General features: G+C 46.7%; 1 protein-coding gene across 2 annotated transcripts; it reads right to left on the bottom strand.

Moving 5' to 3' along the window:
* Positions 1-1295: 1295 nt before the first annotated feature.
* PRAG1 (PEAK1 related, kinase-activating pseudokinase 1) lies at positions 1296-24969 on the bottom strand. Of its 2 annotated transcripts, none has more exons than XM_069855688.1 (6): positions 24814-24969; positions 22750-23144; positions 19011-20848; positions 10053-10210; positions 6073-6812; positions 1296-2598 (listed from the first exon to the last, which is right to left on the bottom strand). In XM_069855688.1, the coding sequence occupies exons 2-6, from the start codon at positions 23104-23106 to the stop codon at positions 1561-1563; spliced, it is 4131 nt and encodes a 1376-aa protein (XP_069711789.1). In that variant the 5' UTR covers positions 23107-23144; positions 24814-24969; the 3' UTR covers positions 1296-1560. The 2 variants fall into 2 exon arrangements, with proteins under 2 accessions (XP_069711789.1, XP_069711790.1); XM_069855689.1 differs by having other exon boundaries at positions 24773-24958.
* Between the last annotated feature and the right edge of the window lie 55 nt (positions 24970-25024).

The following is a 25024-nucleotide window of genomic DNA, read 5'->3' as shown; positions in this document are numbered from 1 at the left end:
AGGCAGGGACGTGCATGGCCTCCTCCCTAAGGGGATCCAGGGAAATTCATTACAAATGGGTGCCCAGCCAAGGAACCATCCCCTCTCGTCAGTAGCAACCATAGCCAAGCAGATTAAAAAAAAAAAATCCAGGTGAGAAGCCTGGAAAAGATTCACAGAAAGTGTATGAACTGTCCAAAAAAAGAAAGGGGGGAGAGCAGAATTTAAATTTCCCCAAGAATGCAGACTGATTCTGGAGGTGAATCAAGGTGGGAGGAAAGTGCTCATGCATTTCTCCCTGTTTTGAGCTGGGAGGGGTGTAGCTCAGCTAGTCTCATGCTGTGCCCCAAACTCAACCCTTTTCCAGGGGCTGCAGAACTAGTGCCAGGAGCAGGGCAGCCCATCTCTGCCCTGTGCTAGAGTGGAGGAGATTAAAAGCAGCTCACAACCTTTCAGAAAATCATTTTTTTCTGAGCACCAGCAAGACGGGTGGCTGCTGTATGGATGGACGGGAGAGGAAAAGGGGCTGGAGGAAGCCAGCCCAGCTTCTCCGTATTTCATCATGCTGCCCTTGCACCGTATTTGTTGGAGGAGCATATTCACAGTGCACCTAGCCCTATGCATTTCTAATTAAAACTCCAGCAGCAATAAGCAATAAGAGTCTCCCAGACAACACGCCAGTGGCCCTGGCATTCTACATGCCAGCTAATCTCTCAATAAAGGGGTTAAATAAATGCTAGACACAAGGGGCAGGTGAATAACCAGGTGAAAGGAAGGAGCTGAAAGGATGGGGAAGTCCAAACAACCTGGCTCTGACTTCCCACCACAAAGCCTTGTAGGTGAATTGGGGATTTTCCATGTCATTAACTTTACAAGGGGTAATTCCCAGTATGCAGCATCATCATGAACAGACCCATCCTGGGCTCTCACTCACCTTTTTTACAATCATCAGCCTGCACAGCTGCACCACTAGGCAGGAAAGCAATTCTGTAAAAGTAGCTAATGAAGGTAGCAGGCAGCTGATACTGAATTGCCCAGAGTGGATACACAGAAACAAGCGGTAACTTTTGTTTTTACAGCAAGAAGCAAAATGGATACCAAAACCCACAAAGGGTGTGAATTTGAAAGCCTGTCTTCATTCTCCCTTGCAAAGGATGATTACTTGGATTGCTCTTGCTTCTGAGGAGAGAGAGCGCCATGGTGTTTCCAGGCCAAGAGGCTCTGATACTTTAGGGGAGGTAAGGGTCAAAGGCCTGTTCCACAGGCGCAGAAATCGACTCAAATGCATTGAGTTCATTAGAAACATGCACACAGGCAGGCAGTTTATTAGTCCACAGACTTATCATACCAAAAAGAGAAAAAAAAAATTCCCCAGAACAAGGGTAGGTTCCCAGTTGTGCCTGCTCACAAATTAACAGTGCTGAAGGTACTAAACATGTCTTGTGCACTCTGATAGGAATGCAGGGCAGGAGCTGAATGTGCATTTGCAGCTGAGAGTCAAGCCTCTTGCCTATAAAGGGACTGGGTATCTTTAGCTGCAAGGCAATTGGGAGTCTTCAGCTGCCTCAGACACATCCAAGGTCAGAACAGCTGCAGCAGTTTTAATGTGTGTGAGAGTGAGGCTGGCTCAGCAGATGCTAAGTACTGGCAGCACAGCCAGTCCTCCAGTTCAATGCTCCGCTCTGCATCCACAGCCCTCTCCGCAAACTTCATCATGAGCAGGGCACGCTTCATGTCCACCCAGTTCTGAAGCACCCGTCGGAGGGCTTCCTCATGGTTGAGGGGCTGCTCAGTGAGGTCTTTTCGGGGTCCCCAAAGCAGACACTGCAGCATCCGCTTGGCCTCAGTGATCTGCACACGCTTAATGGGATCTGCTTCCAGCAGCAGGTGAGCCAGCTGCTGGAGTCCCCGGGAGTAGATGGACAGGCTGGGTAAAGCAGGAAGGTCCTGAGGGCTGTAATCCTGCTCCCTGAGGTGGACCTTCTCCTCAAAGGGGTTGGGCTGGTGCAGCAGCTCGTAGATGAGAATACCAGTCTGAAACTCATCAAACTTCTTGTACTGAGAAGCCGATACGATCTCCGGGGCCAGCCGGGCCTGACTCTTCTTCAGTTTGGAGTCTCCAGTTCCTGGCTTCTGCTTAGCTTTCAAAAAATTGCTGATGATGAGACGGGGTAAGTGTTTGTCATCTTTGGCTTTCACGCAGCTCATGGGGGGCTTGCAGGGGACAAGCAGGAGGTTCTCCAAACACAGGTCACGATGGATGATGCCATGCTCTTTGAGATGCTCCAGGCCATTGCAGAGCTGGAGGAGCAAGAAGCAAACACGACGTTCGTACACCTCAGGCTTGGCTTGGTGCAACAACACTGAGTCCCTCACAAAGTCCGCAGTGGTCTGGCTTGGCACCTCCCGGGTAATGACCACCACACAGTCATGCTCGCTGGCCATGCGGGAGGCATGGAGGCCATCCCCAGGCATGCTTTTCCCCACATCTGAGGCCAACAGCATGCTAGAGGGGACAGAGGCCACAAAATGCCCACAGTCCTGCTGGATGTTGAAGTGGACCGGCACTGCAGGGCTGCAGTACAAAGCAGCCACCTTGGACTCCTGGGTTTTACAAATCTGTGAGGAGAGACCAAAAGAAAAGCCTCATCAGCCAGTGACAGGGCAGAGACAAGAAGTTCAGAGATGGGTTCCTAGCCTAAGATTTGCAGACGCTACAGAAGACATCAGAAGAAGCAGGGCGCATGTTGGTGCCTTTAGTACTTTAACTATCTCCCAGCTTGAAGATCTTTGTCACCCTGCAACACTCCAACCTTAGCAACCAGGTGTCTGGGTCCCATTTCTAAGCATGCTTCCTTTGCCAGGCAATGCCCAGTATTTGCAGGAAAAGGAGGAAGATAGTCCTCCCATGAGTAGCTTCTGGAGATTTTGTTTCATTGCTGACAGAAGCAACATAGCTTTTACATCACATATGTCATTGAGATTCCTCCCTGAAACCCAGGAGACATTTTGCAGAGGGAGAAGTAAAGCCTGTGGCAAAAGATATGCTGCCTTCGTCTCTGGGGATGGTTAACACCTGCCCAGATAAGGCCCCATGGAATCTGACATGGCCGTGAGGTTGGCCCTGTTTGGACTGAGGTGTGGACAGATACATCCAGCACTTTCTTCCCACCTAAGCCTTCTCCAGTCCTCAGTCCTGGAGCCACTTTCACACTCTCCTCAACTGCTCTTCTTCCTTGTGTTAGTGACTACTCTCAAACCCTTGATCAACTGCTAAGGGAAACCAGCAACAAACTGGTACTTTTCCCCCGGTGCTGATGAGTACAAAGTGGGAGCTAACAACAGGCTTAGAAATAAGTGAGAGTAGAGCAAACTTGAGGGGAAAAAGCATTTTATAATCTATATTCTCTTAAACCTATGTGACTTTTATTTACATTTTGTTCTGTATTTTAGCTTTATGACTGCATTAAAAGACTAAACAAACTCAAATCCAGGTTTATTATAGAAGTATCCATTAGCTTATGGGGCCTTCTGGCATTTCCATTATATACTACTACTTTTTTTTTCTTTCTTTCTTTCTTTCTTTTGTTTAGCAATGTATTTGTATCTCACCCACAGGAATCAGCAACAGGTTAAAACCCAGCATAAAAGGTTTTAAACCCTGGAGCATGCCACTGCCAGTCACAGCATGTGTGCAAAATCGGACAAGACATCAATTTTGCCTCCAAGTTAAAATAAATGCAAGAATAGAGAGGAACCAGAGAATTGGGCTGCTTTTGTATTCCTCTAGCAAGGGTTTGAATCTAGGCATTTGCAAGTAATTCACTCAGATGAGGTGATACTGTGAAGACTGGGCATTTCAAATCTCTATTGTCCTCTCTTTTCTAAATGAAAATACCCTGCCATAGCTGCATGCTTATTTTGTGGAAAGACAAGCTTTGGAGAGCTAGGCAAACTGCAGATTAATGCAGTGTACTGCAGGAAGATGCAGAAGGTCCTCAAAGGTGAAAGAGGCCTTCCAGCCCTCTGCTGAACAAGCTTGCTTGTTCCTCTCTACAAAAGGAAGATGTGTAAGGCTTAGGAAAATGGGAGGAAGTCCTGTGAGAGAGGATTCTCAGAAAAAAATAACTGCAAGGTAGGTCTTCCCTGGCCAGCCATTCTTCATAACTTTGTCTGCACCAGAGTCATCCTCCATGCAGCAAGCTCCAGGAAGGAGCCTGGGGCTGACTTAGTTGTGTGTCTTTAAGCAGAGAAAGAAGCCAGACTGTGGAGCACATCTTGGCTTAGTTCTCTAGAGCCATTTCATGTAACTCTGGCTCCTTCTAATTGTTTTATATGCATTCATGTCTGCTTGTGCACAGCCCAGAGTTTGGCTCCTGCCGCTCAGCGTGCTCCCTGGCTCAAGTCAGATCCTCTGCCCATTTTGAGCTCTCCAAGTCTAATTTTAACTACAGCTCTTTCATGTCAGAAAGTCTGTACCAGAAGCCAGGAGGGACCAGCTAGGAACCAGCCAGCTGTAGAATTTCACAGTTCTTCTCTATTTCAGCTACCAAAAGGAAGGCGACACAGAAGAACATTGCAGGAGGTGTAGACACACACATGTGTAAACACACACACAACTTCACTTTACTCTGGCTACGCTGTCACATAGAACTGCCCTGTTGGAGTAGTTTCGGCTTTGTCAAGGTGCTCTGCGGCATACCAAGAGCACAGAGCAATCCCACATAAGACACAGAGACATAAGTGCAGTCCCATTAAGAGGCTGAAATATGCTGTTTCTGCCTTGGAAAGGATTCACGTGCTACAGCCATAAAGCTGAGCATCTGAACCCAATCTAACAGGGCAGGCGACAGTAACAGTCTGCATGCCACTGAGAACCATGTATTGAAAAGGAATACACCAGTTCACCACACAGTCCTCAGGTTTCAGGAGGAAGGTTGTGATAGATTTAGAGAGAAGAGAAGCTGCTGCTCTGAGTGCAGTACTAGGGGTACTGGTGCAAGACCTCATCTCATTCCACTCTGGTTATTTACAGCCCCTCCTGTTGGGTTGACTGTATTTCCTTTAGCACTTCAACTCGATTTAAAGCTACCACTTAACTAAAACATCCCCTTGGGGTTCATAATGATGGAAACTATTCAGCAGAGATTTCTTCCCCCCCCCGCGCAGCTTAGTGCATCTCTGACAGTGCTTTTTTTGGGAATTACTTTAGGTTTTAAAAACAACCTGAAGAGTAAGCAACAACGAGATGCCCCTAGGGTTAAGCCAGAATAGAAATTAAAGGCTCTGTGTTCAAGTAGTAACATGGGTTGAGAACCCAAAATCCATGGGAAGTGCATGAAATAAGTGCATGAAATGGCTTGGGTAAGCTTACTTATCCAAGTTTCAAAGCACTGAACTATTGCACCTCATGTTTCCATTTCAAACATGGATTCTACAGAGTCACGGGAAAATATTTCATACCTGACCTTAAGAGTATGTCTAAGTCAGCTTTGCATTGTTTAAGCAAGATCTGCAATACTGTAACAACACCTGTAGTTTCAAGGCCATGTAAGCACTCGTATGGTTTCTGGGTCAGACCTTCCACTTAAAAGACAAGCAGATGCAAAATTGCTGTCTTTTGAACAGCCTTTCATCATCTTGTGTCATCAGAGGCAAATGCCTGAGTTTACCACACAATATTTTCACAAAGACTTTTCAGAGAGAAACTGGTTGGGTTGCAGACCCTACTGGTCTGCAGCAATAAGCATCTGACTGGCATTTGTGACAACAAAACTACTTCCCCTAATTAACCTCTTCAAGATAGGGGGAAAGTGCAGTTTTGGCTGCCAAACTTCACCTGTGAGAAAGACAAATAGGGAAGTGGCCATCACATACTGATGGTGCTTCTCAAAAGGCTTACCACTAAATCTGCTTCACACTCTTTCATTTGAATCCACACACCAGAAGCAGGAAAAAAGAAGCTCAAGGGTTCAGCACCAGCTCAGCTACAGACCCCCTTCCCCCCCAAGCCTTGGAATCTGCAGCTCTTTTCCTCGTCCTCCCAACTGGAAGATGGAGATAAGCCTGGGTCTCTGCTGGGTGTGGGCTTACCTTCACAGCATAAGTGGTAGAAGGGTCCTTGGAGCAGGTGGCACAGTAATATATCGCATCCCCTGAATCACAGCAGGGTTTGTTGCATGCCAGCTTGAAGAGCGACCAATTGTTCTCGCTGAAGTGCAGCTCATTCTTCTGCTCCCGCATGAAGCAGTCCTCACACTTGGCAACCAGGCGGCGCAAGGACTCTGCATAGAGGGCCCCCAGTTTGGCATACACCCCCTCTTTGCTGTCGATGTTGCTCAGCAGGTTGTGGAGCTGGAGACTGGAGCTCGATGACACCTGGCTAGATACACTGAGCTGCGAGGAGGAAAGGGACTGGAGGTTTCTGCTGGGGATGCAAGTCCCTGTGCTCTTACTAGTGGCTGAGCCCCAGTAGCTGTTTCCTTTGGAGCCTTTCTCCAGGGACTCAGAGGAGGAGAAAGCACCAGGGCGGCCTCCCAGGCTGGCCAGGGGGATGCAGGGAGGCTCCTCTCGGAGGCAGACATTGCTCTCAGAGTGGCTGATGTTCAGCCTAAGGCTGGCAGCACCAGCTGCTGTGCCTGTAGATGCCTGTCCCCCAAAAAAGCCATCTGGGGAGGACACCGTTCTGCTCACTGTCTTCTTCTGGGGCAGTGGGGGTGGACAGCTGGGTGCAGAGGAGAGACCATCCTCACTGGAGGCAGGAAGGAAAGGGACAGCGGGAAACACTTGACTCTCAGCTGCAGGAGGTGAGTGGTTTGGCTCAGACGAGTGCCCTAGGAGACAGCGACACACAAGAAGATGCCATGAGTGTCTCTTGCAGGTTGGAAGCGCAGGTCCTTCTCCGTGTCCCTGCCATACCCACATGCTACCTCTCCCAGGGCCCTGGCTGGGAACAAAGCAGCAAGCCAGGTTACACCTGAGTGCAGCTTACAGTCCTCCTTTATACATGACTGCTAAGTTTCACTGAAGGGGTTAGAGATTCAGCCCAGTTTAACACAGCAGGTTTGAAAAGCAGGCTGCAACCAGCCTCCTAGAGAAATGCCCCCTCTCCTCAAAGCCACTCCCCTATGAATTGCATTCACAGTAGTAAAAACCTAGTAGCGGGTAAATATTTAAGCTGTGATGTCATCCACAAGAAGGTAAGAATGAAGCACTGGGGATATGAGGACAATCTCTTAAACAAAGCCCATTTCACCTGGGAGCTGCCGCCCAGTGCTTCAGCAGTACAGTGTGATAAGGAGTGATTCAGACTACACAGCATGACCAGAGCAGCCCAAGAGGTATTTTGAACCTATATCTCTGCCTCACACCAGGTAAGGGTCACTGGACAAGCCTTAGGATTTTGGCAAATTCCACCCTCCTGAACAAATCTGGCCTCCCGTTGGCTGCCTGTCCCCACCAAACCCCAAGCAGCTCCACAAGCAATCTACACTTGGATTGGGAAGTCTGTCTCATTTCAGGCAGCTGTAGTAGCTGTTTTCCTACCCTGACCAGACTGGAGACTGTTAATACAGCTGCATGTCATGGAAAAAGGGAAAATAAAAAGATGATTTGCCATTGAAATGAAGAGCAATAATTTTAGGTCATGGGGACAGAATAAATATGGAGTGGAGGGGTCTGCAGGGGAAATTAAGTGAAGAGAGAATTATTTCAGAGACTTTTTTACCCAACTTGAATGACAGGGGGACTTGATAAACTTGAGCTTTGCTAACACCTTGCATGCAAGTGTAGACCTTGAAATACGCATGGTGGGTTTTGCTCTAAGCAAGCTCAGCAGATAATGGGATCTATCGCTTCCTTTGACTCCAGCTTCCAAAGCTTCAGAACAGTAGCAAGCCATCCTTCCTCCTCACCAGGCTGCTGGTGTGGGCTCAGCTGCCCCACTGAACTTCCTCACAGCGGCTTTCTGCTTGCCCCACAGCACGGTTTCTTGTCAGCCCATAGTATGTGCTTGTCTCCATCACAACCCTGGTGACTCACCAGCTCTCACATACAACCTCCAAGTGCAGCTCCCAGCCTGTCCTGGTGTGTCTGTGCAGTGTCACACACAGGCTCAAAGCTTCACCAGCTGTGCAGACCAGCCATCCCTGTTAGCTGCTTGACATCTGAGACTGCACAAAGTCGGGGCAGGTCTGTTAGGTCTCCCTGACCAGAGCGGATGCTGGCACAATCTGTCCTTGTCTCTCCCTACCAGAGTTTGGTAGCAATGACATCAATTTTCATTTGTCACCTCCGCTGTCAGGCTGTCTGTACGTTCCTGCTGCAATACACCCCATACCAAGTAGCAGCATTGAGAAACACTTCAGGAACGAGGAGCACTGATTTTGGCTTCTGTGTGAGATAAGCTTCCCATACAAGGCAGTTTCAGCACCCCATTTCTGGCAACATGCTCAGAAACAGCTCTGTAGGAAATGCTGTGACTCAGCATGTCTCTTGCCCCAGTTCCTGGGTGCTGACCTATCCAACTCCTGTTGGGCTCTTGCCCCATGTGTCTGCTTGCATTTTACACCCAGCCACTGAGCAACTGCTCTCTGGTTTCAGCTGCTCTCCAGCTGCACAGTTAACTGTAGAACCCATGGGTCAACAGAGTTGCATGCCCCAAGGTGTAACAAAATCCCAGACATCTGCATCATAACCTGCCTGGTCCACAGGAAAGATTCCCTCCATTAAAACCCTGTTGAAATCCACAGGCAGGGATCATTCAGCATGGTATATCTTGCCCCTTTCAGTCCAAGGGGCTTTGACAGAGGATACAACCAAGAGGCGTTATTCAGCTTACACCCCAAGAGCAATTCAACAGAGGCATCTCTGCCAGGACACGCAGATGAATCCCCACTTTAAGAAGTCTTGACTTGACAGTCTCATGGAACAAACATCATTGCTGGAAGCTTTGGCACGCACACCTAGCTCGCAAATGCCAAACTGCTCTTACTAATTTTTTTACATACTGCTGAGCTCTGCCCCAAGCGTAATGAGTGAAACTCTTTCACAACTCTTCTAACACCTTCAGTGTAGAGCCCTTCTGCATGTCAAGTGCTTAAAAGCTTCCCTCCCTTCATATTTTAACATCTAACAGCACAGCCAATTAATTTGAGCTTACCTCACTCAGTGACTGACTCTTGCTTGCATCAGCAAGTAAAACTGCATTCAGGTTATTCATTTAAAAACTCAGCTTTCCTGAGACTAGTTGAAACAGTTGCTTCTGTTAGTGAAGGCAGAGAAATCCTCTTGTCTCATATCATTTTTGAAAGCAAACTGCTTCTGTACCCAGCATGTAAAGGTCCAATATATATGAGTTTTTCTCCTCCCGGTACAATTTCTTGGCAGCATGGTCTCACTTTCAGACTCCAAGTTAGTGGTGGAAAAACGGAGTTTCCAGAGCTCTGGCTCTTAATTTTATTGCTGCACATTGTTGCTCTTGGAAAGACAGAATTTCCACTACATGAAGGTTGCTTTTGCAAAGAAATACTTTCTGAGCTGCTGAACACATTAGTGCATGTCTAAAGTTACGCACTGATGAAAAAAGTGACTTCATAGTAAGTATTTTTTAATCTCCATTAAATGAACACAGGCAGATCTTTTCCCCTCTTCAAACAACTGGAAACATAAGATCACCTCTAGCACGAGACTCCTTCTGGTACTCCTCAAATCTACAGAGGACTTGCTTTGGCAGGGGCTACTTGTGACCTCATGCAGTGTATGAAGCATGAGTAGGATAAGGACAATTGCTTTCAGATGGAGGTTTTATCCAGACAAGACAAGAGCCACAGCATGAATGATTTTGGCCCTTGCCAGATGAGAGAGGAGAAAGGCCCATGATGTTGGCCCAACTTCCACATCCATCTTAAGTGCATCAAGAGGCAGAAGGCTAAGAAAAGTCGAAAGAAGGGTTGCTGGGGGAACTATGTGATGGGACCTGCTCTGAAGACACTGCCATAGCAGCAGGACTTAGGACGGAGGTAACACCTCCCTCAGGTCCGATGCTACCCCTCCCATACCCAATGGTCACTTACTGCCATCACTGCCAGTCTGTGTGTCTGAGTCGAGGCTATCGGTGGATCCAGCTGTGAAGCTGACGTGGACGTTCCTGAAAGGTGGGCTGAGACTCTCAGCAGAGCTGTTGCTGACCCTCTCCAGCTCAGCATTATTTGAGTTCATTTTTGGAGTATGCCTAGAGAGAGTAAAAGAGAAGAGTGAGGAGGCAGATGGCAAAAGATACCTTGCATGCACTTGTGCATGAAGACTGAACTCAAAAGCAGCCTTGGTCTCTGCCCATCCATACAGACATTGTGCAGCCTTGTACCTCACCATAATACCTCATTCCTCTGCATTTCCTTCTTTCTTGGGCACCTAGGGACTGCATCCCACCGACACTGCACAGGTTATAGCCTTGCAGCCCCCATACCAGCCCCACAAGACAAATCAGCTGTGCTGTAGTAGAGAGAGAACCACTGAGCCAACACCATCCAGCCCCAGACTGTGCCTCCTTTGCCTAGCACATGTGGGGTCCTGGACCACACCCCACCTTGACAACTATTACTGGGGAAGTGGGGACCCACCAGTATTTGCCTTCAGTGAAGTTCTCAAGGGACGGGAGTGGCATCACTCCTCCCATTTTAGTGAAAAGCACGTTGAGGCCAGGTGTCAGAACCCAATTCCTTCATGGCAGATGCATAAACAGAAGAAGTGTCCACCCCTAGCATTTGTTGAATCCTCAGCGCATCACAGTAACAAATGACATCTTCCAAAAGAAGCAGCGCCTCTACAGAAAACAAGCGTCAGCTAAACTCAGTACCTACCATACAGCTTTTAATATAAGACCTACAGTTCTCCATGAAGCTTCCATCTAAATAAACAAACCATAAACTAGGCTTATAAGCTGCCAGGTCACGGTTTAAGTTATCAGTTGTAGGCAAGCAGGACTTTTTGCTAAGAAAAAGAATTTCCCCTGCATTTTCTTCATTTTTTCCACCTTGGAAAATGACAGAAACTGTTGAAACAAGGCAGCACATCAGAGCACAAACACTCCTAACTTTGGTACAGTTCAGACTATCTATAGGCCAGCAAATGAAGGTTATCAGTCCACATATTTTAAACAAAGTTGACAATCTGCTGATAAAATTCAACACACTGTTGATTAAGAATCTAAATGATTAGTGGCAGACCCGTGAAAAAGAAAATGGACTTCCACAAGCTACCTTGCTGGAAGGTATCTGGTGTTTCCTAATCAGACAGCTGAATGGCTGCTGAGAAAGGCAAACAAAAGACGAATGTTTTCTTGTGGCACTCTGTTCACACACACAGATCCCTCCTCTTTCAAAACCCCCAAAGCACAGCAGATGCCACGAGCGATTTTTATTTGAAGACTGAGAAATATATTGTTCCCCATCCAGACAAAACACTTACTCTCGTGTCCACACCACCACATGGAGACCAGAGCGTATGAGAAGCCCGGAAGAAACTTCTGTCAGACTTCCTCATTTGCCTGGGCAGCCTCAGTCTAAAAATACTCAGGGGCTGATGAAAATAAGGCTGTAAAAACCACCTCAGGTATAACTCAAAGACACTGGTCTTGCACCAATGATTAATTCACCACGGCAAGGCTCTTGGGGATGATTTACAAAACTTTGCAATGCACCACACAAGTCACAGTTAAAAATAAAAAGAGAGAGTATGAGAGAGACACTTCGAGGTTTTTTGCTCTGTTACAATTAACGCTGTTGAAAGGAACAACTGGACTTAAGTCCTTTTTTTCCCCCTTTTCATTATAAAGATATATCTTTACCCTATAACTTTCTTAGATGTTTAACTGTTAGTGATTTGAGGGGGAAAAAAACCCATGCATGGATGCGCACTCATGCGGGTACACTGTCTGACCTGGCAAGAAGCAAGGAAGTGCTTGAATACATAAGAAAAGAAGATTTTGCAAGACAGCCAGTCTCAATTTACATAGATGGAGAGGTTTTTCTAACACATTCCTCCTCCACGCCCACCCCAAGAAAAGTTAGTGCATTTCTGTTTCCTTCCCATCACTTAAACACAAATCCACAGAGCTGCCTTACCATTCCCGCTCTCAGAGAGAGATTGGACTTTGCTCGGCAGGGTCCAAGGTTCACTGCATGCAGCCACACCTATTCCTCCAAGCAACCTGGGCACAACGCGATGTCTGCCAGAACCATGCTGGCTGCTGCCTTTGCTGAGCTCAACACCACGGTGAAGTCAGATGTACAGAGAGCCCCGTTTCCTCTCTGTACCACTGTGACTTATGTAAAATGCAGTTCCTGAATAGCCGCACCGAAATAGAAATTGTTTGTGGCTTAAACGACATCCTGCTCTTGTTTCGGATGTTATAGACAGGCCAGCTAATACTGCCTGGAAATGTCCCCGCTTTACATCTCCCCTTTTCCTAAGAGCTGCTTTAAGCCCAGGCACCATCCAGTATACCAAAGCATTACTGAAAACAGTTGCTAAGGTCAAACTCCCATTTCAGTAAGATTCCACCCCAAGAGGAGGTGAACCCATGGCTGCAACAACCTGTGGGATTCTGATTTACATACAACCTGAATTTCATCTGCTCTAGTAGTTTTACTTTCCACCAGACACAATCGCAAGGGTACAGGCAACTGTTCTCTCTCTCACCTTTTTTCACCAAAGGGAATTGAAAATAAAAAGCATCAACTTATCTTAAGCCTGAAGAAATCACAGTGATTGTCCCCCTACCTCCCCTTCCACTGGCTTGCTAGCATCCACGGGCTCCTCTTCCCTTCACAAAGATGCAGCAGTAGTTAATTTAGCTGCATTTCAGAAGTCCATGCTCAGCACCTTAAACATAACCAGCAACTTCCAGAGCAGCACCAGAGCCTCCTTCATGTGCCAGTGCCTAAAAGCAAGCTACAAGAGTCAGCTCTCCCAATCTAATAACTGAAAAAGACAGGATTTCCAGCTCTTCAAACTACTCTGGTGGCTTTAAATACACATCAATTACTCAACATCCTCTGGGTAACATGCTGCCATATTCAGGCAACCCTTCCTGTTCACTACTCTCCAGTTTTCCCATCCTACACACTTTCATCCAGCTGCTTTTCCACACCATTCCCACAGTCCTGCCTAAAATAAGCTAAGGATGAAAACAGCACTCTTGTTAAAAGAAAACCAACAACTAACCAAACTCCCCTCAAAAACTAGTTCAGAGTTCTATAACATTGCAAAGGGACCTGGGTCATTTACTATGCCTCATGTCGCATCTCCAGCCAAGGCATGCTTTGTCTTTCCCATAATTCATATTCAAGCACTAGCCATGTGTCTAATTTCAAATTTTTTATCAGATTAGGGTCCCATCTGATGCTGCTGCAGCATTGCCAGCAGCACACCTTGCGCTTATCAGAGAGAGAGTGGAGATGGGCATCAAAGCGTGGCTCCCATAACTTCAGCAGACATACATGCCATCTGGGTATCACCTCACAGATCCCTTGGACTCTGGGCAGGCCTTGGGCTTGAATTTCCTGCCCAAGATTTGACACGTAGATCCAGTTACCTTCCAGAAGTGCAAGGGGCAGGGAGGTTTTGAGAGAGGGAGAAGGCCACTCAAGCTCAAGAGCTGCAAGGCTCTTGTTTGCTCCTTTCCAGTAACTGTCACACATGCAGCCTGTTGGCAGTGGTGAAGGATGCTGGAAGGCATCTCTCCCTACACAGAGATCTGATCACAAGGAGCACTGACTCTGCAGCCCCTTCACGGGGGTTACCCAGCCTTGCAGTGCCAGCAGGAGGGGGTCAGCACTCCTTCTCAGCAGATGACAGGAGTTGAACAGTTAAGAGAGATGCTGAGCTTTATAAATCATGCAGCAAGGGAAGGAAGCAGAGGAGAAGACACACAAACCACAAAACTAAACCACACTTCAGGAAAAGGCCCATGGTAATGTCAACAGCACTCCCCTCCCAAAATAAAATGCTGGAACTACTACGCAGCACAGAGAAAAGCCAGACTGCATTATAGCATCAAACACAACACACAACTGGGCATATTACACATGAGGAAACACCATCGTACCATACGCTTATCTGTTTGCCCAGAGAGATGGTGGATGCCCCATCCCTGGAAACTTTCAAGGTCAGGCTGGATGGTGCTCCAAGTAACCTGATCTAGTTAAAGATGGCCCTGCTACTGCAGGGTGGTTGGACAAGATGACCTTCCTGATCCCTTCCAACCCTAACCATTCTACGATTCAATCATGCAATGTGAACAATTTTATCTTCTTCCTCCCTCCGCTGCTGTTTATTCCATCACTTTCCCCTGGATGCACAGACCAGTTAAAAAAAAAGCATTCAGAAGCTTACAACATTTGAGGCTTGGATTTGTACCTCTCCTTCTGTTGCCAGATGAAAAATGTGGAAAAAAAAAAATCAAGGTGAGGGAAAGAAAGGATTTTGAAATGCTACTAGCTCTGTCTAGAGGACCACACCACTCCCTGTACCAAAATAGTTCTATGCAGTGCAGGTTAAGTTGAGGTCTGGAGAGGCAAAGGGAAATTCAGATGGGGTACAGAATTAAGACTATAGATGGGTCAAAAATAAAATGACTGCATGCTCCAGTGTAGTGAAGAGGACAACAAATATAATTTCAATTTCCAACACAGTGCTTTTTTTAAGTGGCAAGATAGTAAACACACAGAAAAGTGAATTACTTCCATTTTAAAAGAAACAATCTCCACTAAAAGTTTGGCAGATAAATCACAACTTTTTAAAAATGATCCATTGGTAGAATCAGCATGAGAAATTCCTGCTTAGTTTCAGACAAAAACCCACAGGGGAATCCAGAAGTGTATTACCTCTTCCCTCTCCTGGAGCATGATTCTCTCCTGCTTGAGCCATACCCTCCCTTCTTTGCTTTATTTACTTATTTAATTATTAATTATAGATTTAAATAGACTCCATCCAGAAGTTTTCACGGGGGGGGGTGTATTTATTCATAATTTTTTTAAATAATAATAAGCCTTGCCTGTAGCCAGACCAAACACAGCATATCAATGCCATCATCCACAATCACAAAGAAGGTCAAAATTTAGAACCCGCTTGACATTTGTAATTGGCACAGCATCTCCATGCTGCCAATCGGCTTTTGTCATTGGGGTACACCCTGACACTGAGCCCCAAAGAGAATTGTGTGTCTCAGGAATGGTAAGAAAATGGGAATATTCTGTCTCGGGTGCAGCGCTGCTCCATCACAGACAGATTACTGGCAAGAGACACACAGCACAGTCCCACCAGCCAACACCACCTCCCTAGTGAAGAACAAACCTGGCTCTTTTCCTGGTGATCCAATTCCCATCATCGTCGGGTTTTGTAGCGCTTGTTGTCTGTTCCCTCTGGCAATGAGCGGTAGCAGCAGCACCGTTTACATTCTATCTTGGCACATCTTAAGCTCATTTGTCCTGACTGTTTTCTGTGATGCAGGTGTCGGGATGTGCCATGCTACACACCTGTGTTACTGCAAGTGAGCGCACTCAGCAAATTTCAGAAGCTATCTACAGCACTGCCTTTTGAAGGTGGCATTAATTATGACGAAAGCAGCTCAAGAGCCAGCAGCTCAAGATGCAAAACAGCATTACTGTTTCCTTTCTCTAAGAGGCATATGAAATAAATTAACTGTCAAGGTTTTGCAGGCCAGAAGGAATCGTTACGATCTTTTAGCCTGACTCTCTGCGTAAGAGAAACATAAATTCCACCAAAGATTCATTCCACATACCAAGACACTGAAGGCGAAAGTCGTTATTGAACATGTAAGTCCAGGGGATCCCTGTTTGCCTACTGAGACCTTTCCATACACCCAGCTACCCTCCCAGCTTTTGGAAGAGGACCAGCCACCATCCTTCCAATCTCTTTCCTCTTGTAATTCAACTAATTTTCCATTCCATTTCAGACCAAGCACACTTTAAACATCTACAATCTTTCAAACGAGCAGGAAAAAAGGACTGTATGATGAAACAGTCACAAGAGGTGCAGAGTAGCTGGATGAAACAAGCACAAATTCATTACTTTCCTTTTTTTGCACCAACTTTTAAAACTCCCATGATTGCTCCTCCTACCATCCTAAGAGATGGCTTACTGCAAAACCAGAGTTTCCTCAGTGTGTGGCAGGAATTTACCCAGTAAAAACTTTTTCCCCTTCTAATTGTAAGAGCCAAGGTGAACAAAATAACATCTACAGACTCATCTTTATTTTCTCTGCTTTGAAACTAGTGTGAACATGCATGCAAGTTTTTTTTAAGATGAGCAATTAAGTTTAATTAATTAAGTCAAACAGGCAGGTTTCATTTTCCAGTATGAAATCAAGTATCTTGCTACAGCTCGAGATCACAAAGGAAAAAGGATGTTTACATGCTTTTCCTGTGGCTGAAAAGAACCCTGATTTGCTACACCTCAACTTCTGTGACTGTGCCACAACCAGGTCTATGCTGGTTGCATCTACGTCCATCCATCCATCCAAGGAGCCTTTGCAGCTGTGACACTAGAGAAAGTCTTAGGCTGATGAGCTCTGTCTCTGCGAGGCACTATGCGAGCATTACAGAAGTATCCGTGGTGGTTCTTCCATTAGCAACAAACATGCCCAGAAACTGCTGGGGCCTGGGACAGTATAGCTGTGTCTTCTTTCGTATGCAAGACCTCCTCCCTTCTTCAGGCACTTGGCTGCAGCCCAGGAAGACCAGAGGAGATGTTCCTCCAGCACCAGGTAAGAGTTATGTCATGACCCAAAGCTGCAAGCAGTGACTACCCAGGGTAACACAATCCTGCTATGGTTGTGCACGTAGACATCCCTCCCACTGCCACGTGCAAGTAACAACAACCTGGTTCCTGCATCAACATGCTCCGAAAAGCCACACTTGAGACAAATATAAGAGCACCCTCAAAGCAAACAAGCAAAGCGACCAACTGGAGCTTGCAAAACCTGCCATCTGATCAAATTGCTCCTCAGGCTGGCTGTGCAGGGGTTTGGTAGCTGGAGGGGGGGCTATCCTCCTTGAGTAAGGTACCCCAAGGGTGAGCTGCAGGCATCAAGCTGCTTAGGAGACAAATACAAGTAGCACAACACGTTGCCTAGAGCCACAGGCAATAAAAGAAATGCCAGCACCTACCTCAGCCACCCGGTAGGGTTTATGGCTCTGCTAGAGCTCCCAGTCACGGATGCTACATGTTCCATGACCTCAGTTTTCTTGCCCTCTTTCACACAGGCTTTCTAGCAAATAAGATGTTTTCAGGATGACTCAGAAGCAACTGTTAAAGTTGGCACAGCCCTAACTCACCAGACGCACGAAACAGCCCCTCCAAGGAGCAGAATGTGCCCCATCGTGCAGAAGGCAGACCGAGCACTGCAAGTGAAAGATGCTGCAGAGATATAAATTGCTGAATTTGAGTGCCACCAGCCCTCTGGCCTGCCCAGTGACCCCTGCTCTGCAGGGGAAGGAAACAGGTTCTAGAGGACTTTCAGCAGGCACCTTGGCATTACCTGAATGATTACTACTCAACAGCATGATGTCATCTCTGCTGCCCTCATGGGGCAAATACAACGCCAAACCACACGCTGATAGGAGACACCAGTAGCAGCAGCATGAAAGGAAGTTCACAAGGTCAAAGCTAAAGCACAACTTAGTGTTCTCTTTGATTTTAAAGGCAACAAAGGTCATTCATATGTTCACATGCCTATGGACCTTTACTTTCCTCTGACTCCAGAAGGCACCATAGCAGGTAGCCCAGCATTAAGAACTAAAGCCTCTTGTCCACCTTTTTCCTTTCCTTAAGGCACCTAATTTGTTCACCACTTGGTCCATTTAAAACACTAGTTCTCTGGGCCAGCCAACCCTAAAACCACAGAAAATTCAGTTTAAGAACAAAACAGAGGATGGGCCAAACTCAACCACAGTCCCAACCTGGAGGTCACTGATGCCTATACATAAGCTTGACCAGGGACCTCAAAAGCAAATTCTCCTCTGAATACCCACCTCTTGTTCTCTCAACTTTTAAATCAAGGAGCTGGAGTCATATCTGTTGTGAAATGCACAGTTCCAGGTAATGAAACTGATGCATGCAATAAAACACATATAGGACATCCACACGGTGTTGAAGTATCTCTCCCCAGTATGCTCAAACAACCTAATCTATTAGTTGCATGGAAAGGAAATAAATTTTTCTTCCTCTGTTTTCTCTCTTTTTTTTATGTGATTTTTTTTTGTGCTACACACAGCTGCAGATACTGAATGCACACAAAGCATTGGAAGCCTGTTTTTTTAATTGCTTAACAGAGCTACTTCCTTCCCAGATGGACAGCTTTCCCTCATTCACATTTGTTTTCTTGGGCCTGCTGTCACCCTATGCACAAACTTGACTTCCAAGAGAGCGGTGAGGGAAAGACTGCCTGAAGCCAGGCGACTCCAAATACTGCCTTGCAGACAAGGAGTCCTCCTGGGAAATGGCAGCTTCAAAAGTTAACCTCACAAGCAAAAAGACAATACAGCCAAACTGAAAGTGAGGATTTTGGAGTCCCTTGCTTTTAGCACCAAGAGAAGTTGCCCGGTTCCACCTACAAGTGGAGCTCCCAGCCCTAGATGTTCTATCCATCAAGGAATTGTGCCAGGACAGAATTAAGCTGATCTGGGAAACACTAGCCATCCTGGGCACAGAAGCAAGCTCATTCTCACTTGAATATTGGGACCCAAGGCTGTACCTCGCTGCCCTGGAGGGCTTTGGCAAGTACACATGGCATTCAAACCAGGACTTGCAAAGATATGACAGCTTTTCAGAGTAAAAAAGTTAAGTAGTTTTTCAGCCATGCAGTCACCTCCAATGTTCCTGAAAGCCCACCTTTAAACAGAAAAGGAAGGAAAAAGAACAGAAAGCACCTCCTAGTCAATCAATCCCTGCAAAAAAAAACCATCCCAGTGGCAAATGGGCCAAACACACACTCACTCACAGGGCTGTACCTGGACTGCTTCTTCGGTGGTGGTGGCGGTGGTGCAAACTCCACACCATTGTTCTTGTCTTTAGGGAAATCAAAGGAGAAAGACAATGATTTGCTGATCCCAGTCTGGCTCTCCCACACTGGGCCTTCATCCACAACATCAGCACCAGCTTTTCCATTCTTAGCTCCCATTGTCCATGGGTGGGTTAAGAGCTCCTGTTCCTCCTCCTCCTCTTGCTCCTCCTCCTCCTCTATCGGGCACTGCTTGGTCCATGCTGGGGTGTAGTATTTCTGCCTTCTGTCAAAGGATGGGTCTGTCAGGCTTCTGCCGGACTCTTCCACAGAGATGTCATTGACATGAGAGCACCGAGAAGGGGACGCCCCAAAGGCATCTGAATCTGTATAGCTCCTCAGCAGCAGCTGAACAGCAGCTCCATCGTGGCTGTTCTCATCACCAAACTTTGCCACATGGGAGCTTACTGGGGGAACACGGTTCCTCTCACTGGCCAGCTGGCTGGTTTTGGACATCTTTGGGGGAATGGCTGGACCCTCCGTAACTGAGGTCTTGGCAGGAGCTGCCAGATGAAATCTTGGGCTGTTTTCACTTCCAGGTGCTTGAAAAATCTCTCCAGGCTCAATGGCAGGTGATGAAGTCCCAAAATCAGGATGGGAGGTGGGACTCATGCATGGCCACTGAACTCCCACTGCTGAGTCGGGGCTGCTGAGGAATATTGTCTTGTGATCATCTTCTGTGTGAGCGGTCATGATAGTTATCTTTGCTGCCACCTGGCCACTGGAGTCCTGGTATTCCTTCTCACCACCCATAGCCCGGCCACCATCCCTCCACATTCCATCAGCTTGCTCCTTGATGGTGTCACGGGGCAGCTTCTCCGCTTTTGCCTGTCCGTCAACAGCCCTCAGCTGCACCTTCTTTCTCTTGGTGCTCTCAGCGTAGATGGGATCACCGCGGGCTGGCTCGGCAAGGTGAGGGCATGGTGGCTCCACCAAAGCCTGCTGAGGAGTGTTTGAACCCTCCAGCTGGAGAATTCTAGTGACAGAAGACTCTGCAGGAAGAGGTGAGTCCTCATCCTCATGGGACAAAGCAAAGGCAGCTGCCTTGCCACTCCCTGTGCTCTCAGAGAGGGGAGCAGGGTCAGCGTGGAGAGCCAACTTTTTCCTCTCTGAACACAAAGTATAGGGGAGAGGATCACTCTGGTCTTTCGTGATGCAGAAGGCGATGTTCACAGCTCTGTGCTCCTCTTGATTGAGCTTCACTGCCCTATCACTTGGCCTCGGAATCTCAGGAGCATTCTGCTGCCTCCACCTGCAGGGAGCAGGGCTCTCCTTCTCACGCCAGTCACCATTCCCCTCCACACAATGTGGCTCTGGTGAGGCCGGGCACTCTCTGTGGCAGTCCGTGATTGAACAGTACTCACCTCCTTCACTTTCGAAGCTGGAGGAGGGGCGACCACAGTCACCCTCCAAAGGGACCACTGCTCCTTCTCTGGCTTGGGCAGAAGGGTTTCTGCTGGAGTTTGCGGTGCTTCTTTCCAAGGCAGACAGATTAGGGCAGGGGCCCTGATGCGGCGGGGCAAACTTGTCTTTGGTTCTGTCTTCCTGCTTGCCCACCTCACCCACAAACACCAGGCTGCGGATGGAAACATTTTTCTCCACTCGACTCTCCAGGCTGTGCAGGCCCACCATGGAGTAGCTAGGAGGACAGCAAGACAAGCAATCACTTGGCAGGTTTTGAAGGAAGGGCTTTCTCACACCACTGTTGCCAAAATTGTTGAGGCAGATCCGCTGTGCATCTCCCGATTTCAGAAGGAGATGTTTGCCAGAAACCATGCCCCAGCTGACCTGCACAGGCCAAAGAGACAAATGCGCTGTCAAGATGAGCAAATGCAAATTGAAAGAAAAATATTTAAAAGAAAAAAAAGAGAAAGAAAAGAAAAAAAGAGAAAGAAAAGAAAAAAAAGAGAAAGAAAAGAAAAAAAAGAGAAAGAAAAGAAAAAAAAGAGAAAGAAAAGAAAAAAAGAGAAAGAAAAGAAAAAAAGAGAAAGAAAAGAAAAAAAGAGAAAGAAAAGAAAAAAAGAGAAAGAAAAGAAAAAAAGAGAAAGAAAAGAAAAAAAGAGAAAGAAAAGAAAAAAAGAGAAAGAAAAGAAAAAAAGAGAAAGAAAAGAAAAAAAAGAGAAAGAAAAGAAAAAAGAGAAAGAAAAGAAAAAAGAGAAAGAAAAGAAAAAAGAGAAAGAAAAGAAAAAAAGAAAGAAAAGAAAAAAAAGAAAGAAAAGAAAAAAAAGAGAAAGAAAAGGAAAAAAGAGAAAGAAAAGAAAAAAAAAGAGAAAGAAAAGAAAAAAAAGAGAAAGAAAAGAAAAAAAAAAGAGAAAGAAAAGAAAAAAAAAAGAGAAAGAGAAGAAAAAACCCAGCTCCACAGAAAAGCCCTCTGGTGTTCAGTCTGTTTTGCTCTGTGCTCACTTCATCAATAACTACCGCAAACCTTTTCTACTTAAATTACACTTGTCCTATTTCCTGGACCCTTTGCAACACTTACACTACCAACAATGCCTTATTTCAGTGCATTGCCATTCTCCTTTCTCTTTCTGTGGGTTCACTGCCAGAAACGTGTCTGACCTGTCATCCTGTCTGCGAATCACCCTGCAATTAAAGATTCAGAGAGGGAAGGAATAGTGGTACCTCCCTCTGCTTATTTTCATTTCATTTCATTTCACACTGCTGCTCTAGAGTCACATGCTCTGGAGCACAGATGAGGACTAGCACAGGCTACCCTACGCTCAGCAGTAGGGACTGGGGACCAGGTGGGGAAATGTATCCAAAATCTCTTTATCAGGGGTATATCTATCCTGCTTGCCAAAGGAGTGGAAGTGGGAAAGGCACAGGGTAACTTGTGCCTGCGAAGCAGCCTCCAGCCCCAGGGTGGCAGAACCTGCTCCCATGGCATAAAGCTCAGCTTTGGGCCAAAACCACATGCACAGATCAAACCTCTTCGACGATGGCAGCCAGCGCTCGTGAGCCCTTTTTCCCTAGAGGAGAAGCAATAGAGAGCAACGGGAAGCTAAGAAGAAAGACGGCAAGCCCTTCCTCCCCTCTGCGGCAAGGGGAGGAGATTACAAGCACACCCAAGCCACGGGCAGGGTGACAGCAGCCCAGGCTTCACTCCGCATGGCTGAGGCAGCGCTAATATCAACTTGTCAGTGGTGAGATGATGTCAGACTCGATGATCCAGCGAGTCCTTTCCAACCTAGTGATTCTATGATTCTATGAGAGTGAACCGGCCATCTAGACTGTAACTCATGCCATCAGGGTTTGGCAGTTTGCAGGCAGGCAGCAGTGCTACACCCAGAGGGCACTATTGCTCTGGCAAAGGCTGGAAGCCTAAGGAGCAGAGCTAGGAAGGTAGGACGCTTTCTTCCTCATCCACAAAGACCATGGATGCAGTTAGCACTGACTGCAACCGAACAAAACTTCTTTCTAGTACATCTTCCCAGGAAAATAACTTTAACCCACATCCTCATTTAAAATCCAGAAGTTCCTAAACAAACAACATATTTTTAAGCTCCTTTGCACATGCCTTGTGAGCAACATCTCATTCAGCTTCAGCCAAAGATACTTTGAGAAACCAATGCATGGCTTAAAAACCCGAGTCAGAAAAAACAAAAGGAAGGAAACTGTTTTAACAGATATTCCAAGCACTCCTGAGCAGAGGCAAGTAAGTCATGCTTTTTGACTGGATTAATCATTACCTGTGACAGATCTGCATTCATATTCACATCCGTCCACGTGTCAGAAACATCTGAGTTTATCATAGTTGGCTTCACAGCAATTGTTGGCTTTGAGAAGGGTGAGGTATTTACACGCTCGTCTTCCAATGCAGAACTCTCGGGCTTGGTTCTAACTCCATTCAGGAGCACACCACAAGCTCCCACGTCTGGGGGTGTTTGCATCCAATGGGAACTCTTTGGGTTGAAACAGTTTTTGCAGGAGCCAGGCTTCCAGATGTGTTCCACAAAGTCACTGCACGCAGACATCTTCGAATCCTCGTGGCTCAGACCGAGAGCCCTCTGCGTCTTCCGCACTGTCCTCGGCTGCTCATTTTGCATGTGCTTCCCAGAGCTGCTCTTGAAGATCACCTAGTTATCTGGAAAAGCACAACACTGTCTGATTAGTTTGGTTATGCCCCAAAATGGGAAGCCTTTTAATAGCACAGGTGAGAATTACTCTGCCTTCATTACAAAGGCTTATTGTTTACAAGGCTTTTTTCACAGCTTAGCTAATGCCCACACAATCACTTAAAAAGCCTCAGCTTCTAAGCATAGCTCTGCAATAGAGACGACATCAAGCAAGCAGCATTCCTACATGATTTAATTCCCTCTTTAATGAGCATGCATAACCAGCTGTGTGCAAGCTTTAGATCAAGGGTGAAGGAAAGAAGTCTTGGAAAAAGCCATTCACAGCCCCGCAAGCAGAACCAGGCAGGAAACATTCCTTCTCCAAAGTGGCATCCTCTCTCTGAGAAATAAAAATGCCTGGAGATACAAGGACCAGAATCAATGACCATGTAACCAAGGGGACCAGCAACAACCTTCCTTCACCCAGAAGCATCACTGTGATTACTGCCGTGGTACACAAAGGCTTCGCTCCCACCCAGTGCAAAAGAGAAAGGCAATCAGCAAGGCTGGGCCTGGCACTGATTTGAACAAGCGCCTGGCAGAAAGCCCTTTTCTGGTTTGCCAGGAGCCACAAATAACTGTGTCAGCTTGCTGAAATGATTCGTTGTCTGCAAGGGAAGAAACGTTTTACTCTTGAATTACTTACAAGCAAGGATCCCTTCCCATCTTCCTTCCCCAGGAGGAAATGCCCCAGGAACAAGACATTCCTGCATTCCTGTGTGCCCCCCCCCCCAGGTCTGATTATACTCAGCCAGTAGCTACCTGGAGCTAACAACTTTGGAGATACTTCAGAGGAGGACTCCCACAAAGCTCAAGAGATTAAGGAAGATCAGAAAATACAACTAGATCAGGGAAATTGAACCCATCTGCTATGGGTCTTAGGGCACACAAAGTGCCCGACACGGCTCCAGAGAGTCTTTCCCCACCTAGCCAAGTTTAGGTCATCATCTCCTGGCCACCTGACCCCAGTGCAAAGGCAAAGAAAACCAAGGCTTCTTCCCCAAGGGTCTTGGAGCGAATTGGCACTTCTGTGCTCCAATCCTGACTGCACAAGAACACAATTTACCAGCCTGATGCTTCAATGCTTCCTCCACACCGTCCTACCACAACACCACCACAGCCACGGACACTTTTGCTCCTGCAGGTGCCTCTAAACCAGCCTGCACTTCAGCAAAGCCTCCTGGCCCTGGGCGCAGGAATGCCCTGGCAATTGTCTCCAACAGTCACCGTACTGCACACTGAAAAGAAAGAACACTAACAAGAGCTCAGGGAGGACAAAGTGAAGTGGGGGAAGAGCCACTGACCCACAAGCACCATCTGAATTCAAATATGACCCTTGGGAGGAGAGGCTTTGATCAATTAAAGCATTAGTACCTGCAGATTCCTTCTGTCTGGCAAACTGATACATTAGGATCTGTTTCATGAAATAGAGCAGAAAAAAGCGCAATATTGGTGGGATTCACCAATTTGATCAGCACATGTCTTTTTAAGGGAAAGACTGTTTTAAACAGGTTTTTCCATGGACTTCAGAGTCCAAATTAACTGAACAACAGTAAATTGGTCTTGAATGTACCCCAACACATTCAACAAGATTCACATTATTTGCAGGGAAAATACCTTTAAAAAATATTCTACTACTGTCGCTTTGTCTCCTTTCAGATCTTGCAAGCGGTGTCCGGCATCACCCGAAGTTGAACAAGCGTCCTGATGAAAGCCAGCAAAGAAAAGAGGAAAGTCAAAGGGAGGGAAGCAGGAATCAGAGCCAGAAAAAAATCGACACTCCCGCTTTAATAATCGGCGCTGCCAACTGCCTTTTAAAGCCCGGGATTTCCCTTTCTGTAGCTGCTGT

Source organism: Phaenicophaeus curvirostris, chromosome 4 (assembly GCF_032191515.1).
Source record: "Phaenicophaeus curvirostris isolate KB17595 chromosome 4, BPBGC_Pcur_1.0, whole genome shotgun sequence".
Lineage (NCBI taxonomy): Eukaryota > Metazoa > Chordata > Aves > Cuculiformes > Cuculidae > Phaenicophaeus > Phaenicophaeus curvirostris.
This window is presented reverse-complemented; position numbering and strand designations above follow the sequence as displayed.